The 14,168-nt window shown below is 36.9% G+C and overlaps 2 protein-coding genes across 2 annotated transcripts; both read right to left on the bottom strand.

The window, feature by feature from the left end:
- Positions 1-3,377: 3,377 nt before the first annotated feature.
- LOC127985594 (olfactory receptor 52E8-like) lies at positions 3,378-4,301 on the bottom strand. Its single transcript, XM_052587629.1, has one exon. It carries the CDS (start codon positions 4,299-4,301, stop codon positions 3,378-3,380), a length of 924 nt encoding a protein of 307 aa, XP_052443589.1.
- A 5,084-nt stretch (positions 4,302-9,385) lies between these two features.
- On the bottom strand, positions 9,386-10,333 carry LOC127985596 (olfactory receptor 52D1-like). Its single transcript, XM_052587630.1, has one exon. The coding sequence runs from the start codon at positions 10,331-10,333 to the stop codon at positions 9,386-9,388; it is 948 nt and encodes a 315-aa protein (XP_052443590.1).
- Positions 10,334-14,168: the final 3,835 nt, after the last annotated feature.

Here is a 14,168-nt window from a genome sequence, read left to right on the forward strand (position 1 = left end):
GGGTTGGGGCGCTCTATGCGAGGGCAGACCAACCTTCAGCTCGTAGTCGCATGAGGAGAGCCATATTCATATCAACTGCCTCGAGATGCTGGCGGTACAACGAGCCCTTCAATCCTTTCAGGCCATCCTGAAGGGGCGCCATGTCCTAGTCCAGTTGGACAGCATGACAGTGGTGTCCTACATAAATCACCAAGGCGGCCTTTTGTCCAGCCGCCTCTGCGTACTGATAAGCACCTCTTTGAATAGGCATTACCCAGCCTGTGGATACTCAAGGCGACGCATATACCTGGCAAGATGAATCTAGGAGCACACATGCTTTCACGGAGCAATGTCCCCTCAGGCAAGTGGATGATCCATCCCCAGACGGTTCTCAAAATCTGGGAGATTTTTGGGAAGGCAGAGGTCGACCTCTTCACCTCAGAAAGCAGCTTTCATTGCCCAACCTATTTTTCAAAGGACATAGATGCGCTGGCCCAAACTGGCCCAGCCTCCTTCTTTACGCTTTCCCCCATCGCTCTGATCCCCCAGGTCATCAGACGAGTCAGGGCAGACAGGAACAGAGTCCTCCTGGTGGCCCCACTCTGGAGGAGCCAAATTTGGTCCTCGTCCTTTCGACAAAAGCCCCATGGCCGATCCCCCTGAGGCAGGACCTCCTCTCTCAGGCAAACAGGACAATCTGGCATCCATGGCCAGAACTCTGGGCTCTGCATGTATGGTCCCTCGATGGAAGCCTCTAAGCCTCCCCAGGGACGGGCTACACACCAGTCGACTGTCAGTCTTCGTTGACTGTTTTTTTTTTTATTTATTAAACCTTTATTTAACCAAGGAAATAATCACACTGAGATAAACATCTCATTTACAAGTGAGCCCTGGCCAAGGTAGAAGCACACAATATACATAACTACATAAAAAAGTTACACAACACACACATATACAGCAATAAAGCAGGATTAAACGTTAAGAGCAAGTACAGACAGATTTGAATGTTTGGTTGAGATATAACTTGAACTCATTAATTGAAATAAGTACATCAAGTTTCAATGATCTCTGGATGTCATTACATGCAGCTGATGCGCTATAAATGAAAGCAGTTTTTCCAAACTCTGTCTTCATTAAAGGAACATTTAAAATAATATATCTTCTTGAACGTAGATTATACCCTTGACTATTAAAAGTTAATAGACTATTCATATATTGAGGAAGCTGGCCAACTAATGCCTTATACACAAGTATGAGCCAGTGCTTGTACCTTCTTATATGAAGTGAAGGCCAACATACCATTTCATACAGTGCACAATGATGAGTGTGATATTTTGTGCAAGTTATAAATCTAAGAGGAGAGTGATAAACAGAATCTAATGATTGTAAGAGAGCTTTAGTGGTATTTCTGTAAAAGACTTCTCCATAATCTAAGATAGGTAAGAAGGTAGATTCCACCAACTTTCTCCTGGCTGACTGTGAAAAACATGCACTATTCCGAAAATAAAACCCCAGCTGCAACCTTAACTTAGACAACAGTTGTTTAACATGTAACTTAAATGATAAGTCCTCTTCCAACACAAACCCTAGATATTTGTAAGAGGAGACCAGTTCTATACTGTTACCTTGCAGAGTGTAAAGAGGTGTGGGAGAAGAATCAGACTTGTGTTTCCTAGAAAAGACCATGTATTTCGTTTTCTTATCATTCAGGACTAATTTTAAAGACTGGTGCTCAGCACAAAACGATGACCCTGTTGAATGTGACATATCTCTGATACTGTCATTTCTCCAAGAGCTTCTAGACAAAGGTCTTACCCCTTCCACACTCAAGGTGTACGTAGCAGCCATTGCAGCATTTCATGCTCCTATCGCTGGCCAATCTGTGGTTTGAAACAGCCTCATTGTGCATTTCCTGAGAGGTTCTAGGCATCTAAAGCCCCTGTGTCCTCTCACCTTTCCCACTTGGGACCTCCACACGTTCCTTGGAGCACTCAAAGGACCTCCCTTTGAGCCACTGTGGTCAGCTGACCTTCAGCCCCTAACACTCAAAACAATTCTGCTACTCTAGCATTGGTCAAGCATGTTGGTGACTTGCAGGCCTTCTCGGTGGGCCCTGCATACCTAGAGTTTGGGCCCAATGGTTCGAAGGTCATTTTAAAACCCAGGCATGGCAATGTCCCTAAAGTGCTCTCGACGCCATTCAGAGCACAGGTAATTTCCTTCTCGACTCTGCGTCCTTTGTCAGGTGAGCGAGAGCTGGATTTACTCTGCCCAGTGAGGTCTTTGAGGATATACAATGAGCATTCACAGCCATTCAGGCAATCTGACCAGCTTTTTGTCTGCTTTGGGGGCCGCGCCAACGGGTCTTCGGACTCAAAGCAACGCCTCTCGCGCTGGATAGTCGATGTTATTGCTTTATGTTACACCTTGATGGGCCTTGAGTGCCCCATAGGAGTAAGAGCCCACTCCACTAGAGGGATGGCCTCTTCTTGGGCCTGGTTTAGTGGTGTCTCTATCAAAAACATTTGTGAGGTGGCCGGCTGGTCCTCGCAGTCCACTTTTGTCAGATTCTATAACCTGGACATCCCGACCTTGCATGCTCGGGTTCTTTCGGTTTGATACAACGGCCTCTATCAGACGCCATCACCGTTCCACCTCCAGGGAGCTAGCTCCCTTTTAAGCAGTGTAGTGTTAAGGGTTCGATGGCTCCGGCTCTCTCACTTATCCCCTGGACCCCAAGGTGTTCAAGATAAGTTTTTTGTCGTTCCCTCCCGTGGCACAGCGCGGTTGAATTCATTCCCCATACGCAGTATGAGTGAAGTATCGAAAGGGAACGTACTCGGTTACGAACGTAACCTCGGTTCCTTGAGATACGGAACGAGTACTGCGTTATATGCCATGCCACAAGTCTGCATCTTCAGTGTCGTCGCTTCAGTCGTATGACCTGATTTCGTCATTGGTTTAAAAAAGTTTACAGATTAAACCAATGGCAGTGCAGTTGCACTGCATTATTGAAAAAAGGGTTAAGCAATAAGATGATATCTAAGGTTTTTCATTTATTTACCTTATTGGAATCAAAATTAGGAATTGATAAGAATTGGAATCATTAAAATTCAAACAATGCCCAACTGTAGCGTTTTTAATCATGATATATATATATATATATATATATATATATATATATATATATATATATATATATATATATATTTAGTTACTGTATATGCTTATTAAAACACACCTTTTACCATATTTTGTCTCTCTTTTTCACACTCACACACACACACACAAATACATTCATACATACATACATACATATATATGAAAACCAGACTGTCGTTACTATTGTTTAAAAATCCAGGAAGAAAAAGGTTTTACAAATTTTTTGTGCAGGTGAATCATTTACTCTTAATGCAACACAAAGTAAAGGCTCTTTTACGCACTGCTCTAATATTTAATCCATAGATTAGAGGATTGAACACAGGTGGGACTATCACCAGTTCAAGAGCCAAAAAATTACGCAAACTCTCTGAAATGTCATTTGCACCATATCTGCTATACATACTATCAAAAAGAATGGCAAAAGTGAAATTCAACAGTGAAAATATGTGTGGCAAACATGTTTGCCAGAATTTCCTTCTGCTTTCTAAAGATGATTTACATGCAGAGATCAGTTTAAAGTAGGACACTATAATAAGAATTATAAAGCTAAAAAATATAACAATTATAGCATATCCAAAGACGTTATTAACAAAAGATGATTCACAAGACAGTTTTACAATTGACCAGTTGTCACAATATAATTTGTCAATGTGATATTTACAAATAGGTCTCAAGTTTGAAAACAGGGCTGCTGTAATGCAAAAGCAGTTGGGAACAATCCATGAGAAAATAATTAATTTCACACAGGTGTTTTTAGTTAACTTAGAATGATACTCCAAAGGTTTGCATATGGCTACATATCTATCATAAGCCATCACTGTTAATATTGTGATATCAGAAAGTAAAGAACTGTAGATAACATAGGCTTGCAGAGCACACATCTGAAAGGAGATCGCATATGAGTCAAATATTAAATCAGACAAAATTTTTGGGTAGAATCCAGAGGCTCCAAAAAACCCATTTATACACACATGACACAAGAACATGTACATTGGTTCATGAAGAGCTTTCTCCATTATAATGACCATAACAAGACTAATATTAATTGACATTATCAGGAGATATAAGGCAAGAAAGCATATAAAATATATATGCTTGTAGGATTTAGTTTCTTTTGGTACCATAAGAGTCAGTATCATAGGATAAGACACATTATCCATCATGTTATTCATAGTGCAGTCCTTAAAATCACCTGAAATAACTATGCAGTACAACATGAGAAAATATTAGTCACATGTCAGTAAAACACACGGCTAATGCAAGCATTTCATAAAGTCTCAATTTTGTTGCAAGAAAAAAAGTAAAATAAATGTAAAGTATTCACAGATGAGTGTGTTGCAACAAAGTGGTGAGATCTTGTCTGGTTTTATATTTAGTGATTTGTCATTAGGGAAATACATAAGAGATTCAAAAATTTCTTGGGATTAATTATGCATACATCGACAAAACTTTGTAAAAAACCCTTGATTTGTTAAAATGGAGATTAAATTTGCTGTGCAAACAGTTCAACACAGGCTGTAAATGTTTCTGCACACCCATTTAAAGCTTTTTAGTAATTTTACCCAATAAAACAATGCTTCAGTCATGTTACACTAGCGAAGGAGTGAGGAGACACAGGAGAATTCTTTAGATATAGAATTTAATCAACGGGCATATACAGGAAATAAAAGACATTTAACAGCAGACAACTTAACTCAAAACTGGAACACTACAGGTGCATCTAATTAAATTAGAATTTCATGGAATAGTCCATTTCAGTAATTCAAGTGAAATTCAAATAAATTCAGTCCACACAGACTGAAGTACTTTAAGTCTTTGGTTCTGTTAATTGTGATGATTTTGGCTCACATTTAACATAAACCCACCAACAAATTAGAATATGGTGACATGCCAGGTAACCAACTCAAAACACCTGCAAAGATTTCATGGACTACTAAATAGTCTCTCAGTTTGGTTCACTAGGCTACAAAATCATGGAGAAGACTGCTGATCTGACGGTTGTCCAAAAGACTATCAGTGACACTCTTCAAAAGGAGGGTAAGCCACAAACATTCATTGTCAAAGATGCTGGCTGTTCACAGAGTGCTGTATCCAGGCATGTCAACAGAAAGTTGAGTGGAAGGAAAAAGTGTAGAAGAAAAAGATGCACAACCAACAGTTAGAACTGCAGCCTTGTAAGGATGGTCAAGCAAAATCAATTCAAGAATTTGAGTGAACTTCACAAGGAATGGACTGAGGCTGGGCTCAAGGCATACAGACATGTCAAGTAATTTGGCTACAGTTGTCATATTCTTCTTGTTAAGCCACTCCTGAACCACAGACAACTTCAGAGGCATCTTACCTGGGCTAAGGAGAAGAACTTGATTGTTGCCCAGTGCTCCAAAGTCCTCTTTTCAGATGAGAGCAATTTTGTATTTCATTTGGTGAACAAGTTTTGTATTTCATTTGGAAACCAAGGTCCTGGAGTCTGGAGGAAGGGTGGGGAAGCTCATAGCCCAAGTTGCTTGAAGTCTGGAGTTAAGTTTCTACAGTCTGTGATGATTTGGGGTGCAATATCATCTGCTGGTGTTGGTCCATTGTGTTTTTTGAAAACCAAAGTCACTGCACCAGTTTATACCAAGAAATGTTAGAGAACGTCATGCTTCCTTCTGCTTACCAGCTTTTTGAATATGCTGATTTCATTTTCCAGCAGGATTTGGCACCTGCACACACTGCCAAAAGTTGGTTAAATGACCATGGTGTTGGTGTGCTTGACTGGCCAGCAAACTCACCAGACCTCAACACCATAGAGAATCTATGGGCTAGCGTCAAGAGGAAAATGAGAAACAAGAGACCAAAAAATGCAGATGAGCAGAAGGCAACGGTCAAAGAAACCCGTTCTTCCACACCACTTCAGCAGTGCCACAACTGATCACCTCCATGCCACACCGAATTGAGGAAGTAATTAAAGCAAAAGAAGCCCCTTCCAAGTAATGAGTACATCTATTGTAAATAAACATACTTTCCAGAAGGCCAACAATTCACTAAAAATATATTGAGTGAATTGGTGGGTTTGTTAAAGCGAGCAAAAAAAACAAAAAATAAAACACACACACATACACACCACCACAATTAAAAAAAAACAAAGACTTAAACTATTTCAGCCTGTGTGCGCAATGCATTTTAATACGAGTGTCACAATTTGAGTTGAATTACTAAGACAAAAAGGAACTTTTCAATGACATTCTAATTTTAGATGCACCTGTATTTATACACAGAACATGACAATGGGAGAACAAGACACAGATGGGATGAATGCTGAAGGAACAAGGACCAAATAAGGACAAGCAGGAACTCAAAACATGGAACATACACGTGACAGGTCACCCCCCTCCCAGACAGCACGTCCTTTCTAGCAATACCATTGGGGGGAGAATCCTGGAGGCTGGTGCAGGACTGGTAGAGGGTGGATCAGGAAGCCATGGTGGATCAGGCAGTTTTGGTTGCCGTGGTGGTTCCTCTGTGGCCTTAGCTGGCTCAGCCATGGCATATGCCCCCCCCCCCAAAAAAAATTCTGGGACTTGCTCTGAGGCTTGAGCCGACACTGGGGCAAGCTCTGGGGTCCTTCCTGGGAGGAACTGGGAATCAGGTTCCCTCCCTGGACTTAACAGGGGATCAGTAGCCCATCCTGAGCCGGACTTGGGATCGGGGATGTGCTTAAGTGGCGCTGGAGGAGTATGCACAGCAAAACACTTCTGAGGTGGGAGTCCCAAGGGAGTCCCAAGTCCTCTTTAATGGTCTGCTGTTCTGTCAAGTTACACTTGGGAAGGAGTGGGATGCAGGAGAATCCTTCAGATATATAATTTTATCATCAACAGCCATATAATGGAACTAAAAGACATTTAACAGGAGACAACCAAACTCAAAACTGGGACACTATTCATATACAGAACATGACAATGGGTAGACAAGACACACCTGGGATCACTGACAACAGACAGGAAGGAACAGAAAGGACCAAATAAGGACATACAGGAACTCTAAACATGGAACATGCACGTGACAGCTTCTAGCTCCCAAATAATTAATGTTGAGTGATTTAAATAAACATCAGTAAATCTAATTTTCTTTACACTGTATCACTCCTTACAGTGCTGACTTATAAATAATAGTTGCAGTACCTGTTTGAAATCCCTAAATATAAAATAATTTATGTGGCTGACACTCCCTCTGAGTTAAAACAAACCAATATCCCGGAGTAATTAATTTACTCAAACAGTACACTGACTGAACTGCTGTGAAGAGAGAACTGAAGATGAACACCGAGCCGGGCCAGATAACGAACGAACGATTGACTCGTTCTCGAGTATCGATATTATGTGGAAAAGCCAAGCTCATAAAGCAGGAGCTGTTGATGAAAATTTCAAAAAGAAGTACTGGAATAATGCCTACTGTATAAGAAAGTATATTGAAGTTTGGAAGAAATAAATTCCAAGTGCATTAACACACAGTTATACAAGTGTAATTTTGGACAATACACTAAAAGTAAAATCTACATACAGTTAAAAGTAAAATCTTATTTGTTTATATTGGTAAAATAAGTGTACTTAAAACACTATAAATCATAATTATGCAAAAGTATGTTTAAGTAATAATGATTTGCTTAAACCTACAGACTGGATCGCAGGGAAGCACGGACATTTTGAAGGGCAGGGCCTCAAGTGGAAAAAAAGGGACGCCTATATGTTTAAAAACAAAAATAAACAAAACTTTAAATATATTAACATTTTAATATGAATAAATAAAATGTAATTCCCTCACATATATCTCCTAACTTATTACATGTTAGCTCATCAGTCATGGATGTTAGCAAGTCAAATGAATTATATTTGCCTTTTGTCTTTTGGATAATTAGCTTTAAATTTGTGGCACAGGTACAGTAGTCTAGTCTTTTGTTCTTCACCACTCACCTCCACACCAAGACAAACACAAGTGTAAAGGGAGGGGGGGCTTCTCTTCTGTTTGTGATGTGCTGATTGTTCTGTGATGTGCCAATTATTGTGTCCTAAACTGCTGTGCTGTGTTGTGCAGAGATGCGAAGGGGAGAAAGGCATAGGAACTTGACAGACTCAGCAACAGAAACACACAAACAACACAGACTACACTGTTGTTACATTATGTTTTCATGTTCATGTTTCATTGTTTTCCACATGATTTTAAAATGCTTTTCAATATCAACATACGCTTGACTGATTTATTTGACTATTGTGTCACCTTCTTTGAAAAGAAAAGAAAAAATGTGGCATATAAAAAAAGCAAAACAGCATAAACAAACTTCAGACTGATTATTGGCCAATTTTCCATAGGCTTGTATGATTATTGACATACATGATTTAGAAATTATGTTACATAATATGTACTGAAATTCTGGTGATGTCAGAGTTGTGTCAGTGTACTTTCAGGCACTTTCCATAATTTTGCATTCAGGCACAGGCGCCAGTGATTGAATAAGAACAAAGCTTAAACTGAATTGAGCTGGATAATGTAGAGCCTTTTAATATGCCTCACAAATCACAATGACAGTGATACACAAACTACAATATTGACACTTAGAGTACATTCAGTATAGTTCAGTAGGGTCAAATTGGGAATCTGTTATTTAAAGAGTAATTTAACCCTGAAAATGAACAAAAAAATTAGGATTTTGATTATCAAACTTTTAAAAATGATTGTGTATAAATACAACATGTATTTGGCACAGTGTTTATCCAGGACAATTAATAATGGCACTTCATGACAGGTTACAATGCGATTTTTACACCATAACCTTTTTGACAGGAGCAGGGCACTGAACATAATGTACAGCATCGAGCAGCAGGAGACATGTAAAATGAAACGGGAAAATTTGTGATCTTGATAGTCTAAAGGGTGACAAACTGTATGGTCACATACCTACCATATGACATCACTGTTAAAACTGTAAATTCACAAAAATAGATAAAGAGTAAATAAAGAGCACACATGTGAGAGGAGATTCAATATTAAATTAGACTGAAATTTAGGGTAAAATCCTGAGGCTGCATTACATACAGATGACCCAAGAAAATGTACGTGTTTGTGTGTGTGTGTGTGTGTGTGTGTGTGTGTGTGTGTGTGTGTGTGTGTGTGTGTGTGTGTATGTTTGTTAAAATCACACTCTTTCTCACAGTTTTCAGAAATTCATAGCTAATGACAAACTATTTTATGTACACTGAGTAGTACATAATTAAGTTATGATGTTTTGTGAAACATTTACTTTTGATGCAACACATGAAGTGAAAACTCTTGTGCGCACTGCTCTAATATTTAACCCATAGATTAGAGGATTGAACACAGGTGGGACTATCACCAGTTCAAGAGCCAAAAAATTACGCAAACTCTCTGAAATATCATTTGCACCATATCTACTATACAAGATATCAAAAAGCATAGCAATAGTGACATTTATAAGTGAAATTATATGTGGCAAACATGTTTGCCAGAATTTCCTTCTGTTTTCTAAAGATGCTTTACATGCAGAGATCAGTTTAATATAAGACACAATTATAAAACCTATAAAGCTCAAAAATAAAACAGTAATGGCATATCCAAAGACATTATTAACAAACGAGGGTGCACAAGACAGTTTTACAATTGACCAGTTGTCACAATATAATTTGTCAATGTGATATTTACAAAAGGGCCTCAACTTTGATAATAGGACTGTTGCAAATGTCAACGAGTTAGGAACAATCCATGAGAACAGAATTAGTTTCACACAGGTGTTTTTAGTTAATTTGGAATGATACTCTAAAGGTTTGCATATGGCTACATATCTATCATAAGACATCACTGTTAATATTGTGTTGTCAGAAAGTAAAGAGCTATAGATAACAAAGGTTTGCAAAGTACACATATTAGAGGAGATCACATATGAGTCAAATATTAAATCAGACAGAAATTTAGGGTAGAATCCAGAGGCTCCAAAAACCCCATTTATACACAAATGACATAAGAATATGTACATTGGTTCATGAAGAGCTTTCTCCATTATAATGACCACAACAAGACGTATATTAATCGACAATATAATTAGATATAAGGCAAGAAAGCAAATAAAATATACATGTCTATATGATTTAGTTTCTTTTGGCACCATAAGTGTCAGTAACAGAGGATAAGACATGTTATCCATCATGTTATTCATAGTACAGTCCTTCCAATCACATAAAATGAACAAAGATCATGTAGTACAACCAAACACAACACAATATTAATCAAAGGTCACTAAAACAACCTAACTAACACATACATTTCATGAATCTTAAATTACCATTGTTTCCTAAGGAAATAAAGTAGCCACGGTCAGAAAAAAGTGAAATAAATGTACAGTATACACAGATGGTGTGTCACAATTTAAAGTAGTGAGGTCTTGTTTGGTTTTATATTTACTGATTTGTCATTAGGGAAATATATAAGAGACATGCTAAATTCCTTGGGATTAATTAAGAGTTTAACAATTTGCACTTTAACACTTTAAAATGAATGTCAAATATACTAACAATACTTCGGCAAAAAGCCCTACTTATGCTGTAAAAGGTAGGGTAAACCCAAGATTTTGCTCACTTAGGTAGGGTACACCAAAGGGTTATATACAGTATATGTATATTTTTCATTAGAGATTCTTTCTAAAAGTCTGTCTGGACAAGACAAAACGGCCATTGAAATAATTTGTGTGAATGCATCATAAATAGAATGCAGCAGCAGCAGCTTTCTGTCAGGGATTTGTCACGCCGCATCCAGTGTAGACAGAATCACTGATTATAATGGGTTTTATTGTGTGTCGCACCACACCACGTCTCTCGCGTCCAGTGTAGACACAGAGTAAGGTGAATTTGTCCTTTAACCTGTAATGTGGACGTTCCCTTGAAGCATAATTAACTATCATTGCAAGTTTCGACATTGCTATCATAGTTCAATGATTTGGTGTTTCCCAAATCCATAGTTTCAATAAACATTCACATACAGCACTGAAATGTTGTGTGGCTGGAAATACAGGTCTTCACCTATGGTTAGAAGCATAGTTTCTTGTTAGTATGACATATGAGGTTAAATAGTTCATGGACTTGAGCAAAATAAGCAAGTTAAACAGGTTGTTTTTGTTGGTACAAGCTGTTAGTAAATCTGTACCTAATTCACTTAGCTAAAATGAATTAATTTTATTTGTCCAGCAAAATTAATTATAGGTAGGACACTGGAAATATTTTAGAAATGGAAATTATCTAGACAAAAAAACATTGTGAGTTAAAACTTGAAGTTACTGTACTGTGCCTTTGCATTGTCTGCAAAAAGTGAGAAGTCACACCAAGGTAAACTTCCACATTATTTGGTTGCTGATCACAATTTACTATCGTTATAGTAATGCTTGTTAAAGATCATTGGCTGTCTCATAGGCTATTGCATGAAGTAATGTGACTGTACTGTAATTCTTTTTTTTTTTTTTACCATAACAAGCAGATTAAATGTTAAATGTGAGTGGATACCATTTTGCAAGCAATTTATTTGCAGTACTCAGTAACATAAAAGAATGCTAGACCTAGCATAATTGCTTTTATTTTGACTTGAATGAAATAGCCTAACATAAAAGAATGACTTGTGGATTCATGTGAACGCCAGCAAGCAGGAATCCTCAGAATGTTTTGGATTAAACATCTCTGACGATGTTCATCGACATGGTTTATTTATTGGGTTCACAAGAAAGGTAGGATATGGATTTAATTGTGAACTGCTAGTAGGCCAGTAATTGATTGTCATAAAGTTGACTTGACGTAGGATGTTCGATATTCGCACATTAAATTACTCTAAAGTTACATGCAATATTGTTGTTAACTTTTTTATATATATATTTTTCAACAGCATTTGAGAAGAATGACTTACAGTCGTAAAAAACAACTGTAAACGGTTCATATAGGTATCAACTATAAAGCAAACCTTTTACATTTTTTATATTTATTAAAATAAACTGTAAATCATTTGTTTAAAAATCTATTTTGTTCACTACTCAATGGGCTCAGTCGCAAATTTAAAAATAGCATTTGAGGAGAATGGCTTACAATCATAAAACAAACTGTAAACTATTCATGTCAACTATTTTTAACATTTTACATTTTTTATATTTATCAAAATAAATTCTAAATCATATATAATATAGGCTATTTTTAACTACCGAATAAGCTCAAATGCAAAATATGCCATCAGTTAAAGCTCAATAGCATTTGAGAAGAATGACTTATTCATAAAACAAACTGTAAAGTGTTCATCTAGGTGCCAAACATAATGCACACCTTTTACATTTTTTATATTTATTAAAATAAACTGTAAATTATATGTAAAAAAATATGGTTTCTTTTTTAAGGATCAACAGCATTTGAGGAGAATGACTTACAGTCATAAAAACAACTGCAAAGTGTTCATCTAGGTGCCAAATATAATGCACATCTTTTACTTTTTTTATATATATATATATTTTAAAGTGTAAATTATATGTAAAAATTGCTATTTGCATCTGATAAAATTACATATGAAATCCCTCAAGTGAGTCTACTTCTATCCAGGATTTGACCTCAAACCTCTTTCCTTCTATTTCCAAAAAGCTGCTTTGCATCACTGCAAAGGTGCTTGACTTTCACAGTAATACTGTCCTGTCATTATAAACATACTTGTATCATCCTCTGACCCTCCTATCATATTTCTAGATTAAAAGTTTTTAACTTTATAAAAATAAAAAAAAAACACCTGCCTGACTCATTAAAAATTTCAGAGAGGATAATAAAATGTATAACAATCTGGAGCCAAGATCTTAAAAGTCATTTTTTTTCTTTCCTTTAAATATAAAATATGTAACGGTAAAATATTGAAAATATTTATGGTTTAATTTTTTTAATTCATTATTATTATTATTTATAATAATTATTGTAACTTTTATTTCATTAATTTATTACTGTAAAATTAACAAATCCATACTGTAGAACATGTATACAGTATGTTGCTGTAAATCTGCAAAGCATCATGGGTAAAATAACAATAGTGGGAAATTTTACAGGAAAGTTATCTTTTCCCGTGTATAATAATACAGTAATTTTGAGCTGGATTTTTTTCTCAGCTAAATTTACCAACGTGATGCACTGTTTTTTTTTTTTTTTTTTTCCAATGTGACCTTCAATGTGAGAAAGGTAAAGTTGCTTATTTTATTTTATTTTTTGTCATTGTTATATTTGCAGTTTTCACTCGTGAAGTTAACATTACGTTTTTCACTTTCATTTGATTAAACTTCAGAATATTGTGGAAACAGTCAGCATATTGTGGAATATATTACAGCAACTTACTTGCCAATTGCTGCCAGCAAATTACTGTAAATTTCACAGTAATCTTTTACAGTGTTGCTAATAACAAATAAAAAAAAAATAATAAAAAAACTGACTCATAGCCTGCTCCTAAACAGCTTGTGAAAACAAAAAGTATGGCTGGCTGATTTGCATGAAAATTAAACCTCATCCACAAAACATGAACGCTTTCTTGCCCGAATGAGCTTCAGTGTGGCCCAGACTTGACTATGTAAGACTTTTATTGACTAATAGTATCATAAAATCTGTTGTGGCCACTGATCCAGAAGTGTCTGACTGTTTGAGTCCTGCACCAATTTTAAATGACCAGACACCATTAAATGTAACTATATTAAAATGGCACTATATTGATTTGCTTCAAAATATACTGCATCAGTACATATCAGTCACTAATGTTAAGCAGGCCAGAGCCTGGTTGGTGAACTGGTGGGAGACCTTTTGTGAAAATGTAGCTTGCTGCTCCAGCTAGTTTTAGTCCAGCCAGCATGAGGTGATCATTCCTTGGCTTGAATAGGTGCAAAAGTCCTAGGGTAATGATGCAGTTTTTAGACTGTGAAAAAGAGAATCCTCCAGATGAGGCATGAAACTGGCCTCCTGACATTCTGATGTCATTAATTCCCCTCTTCT

The sequence above is a fragment of the Carassius gibelio genome, chromosome B21 (genome assembly GCF_023724105.1).
Source record: "Carassius gibelio isolate Cgi1373 ecotype wild population from Czech Republic chromosome B21, carGib1.2-hapl.c, whole genome shotgun sequence".
Lineage (NCBI taxonomy): Eukaryota > Metazoa > Chordata > Actinopteri > Cypriniformes > Cyprinidae > Carassius > Carassius gibelio.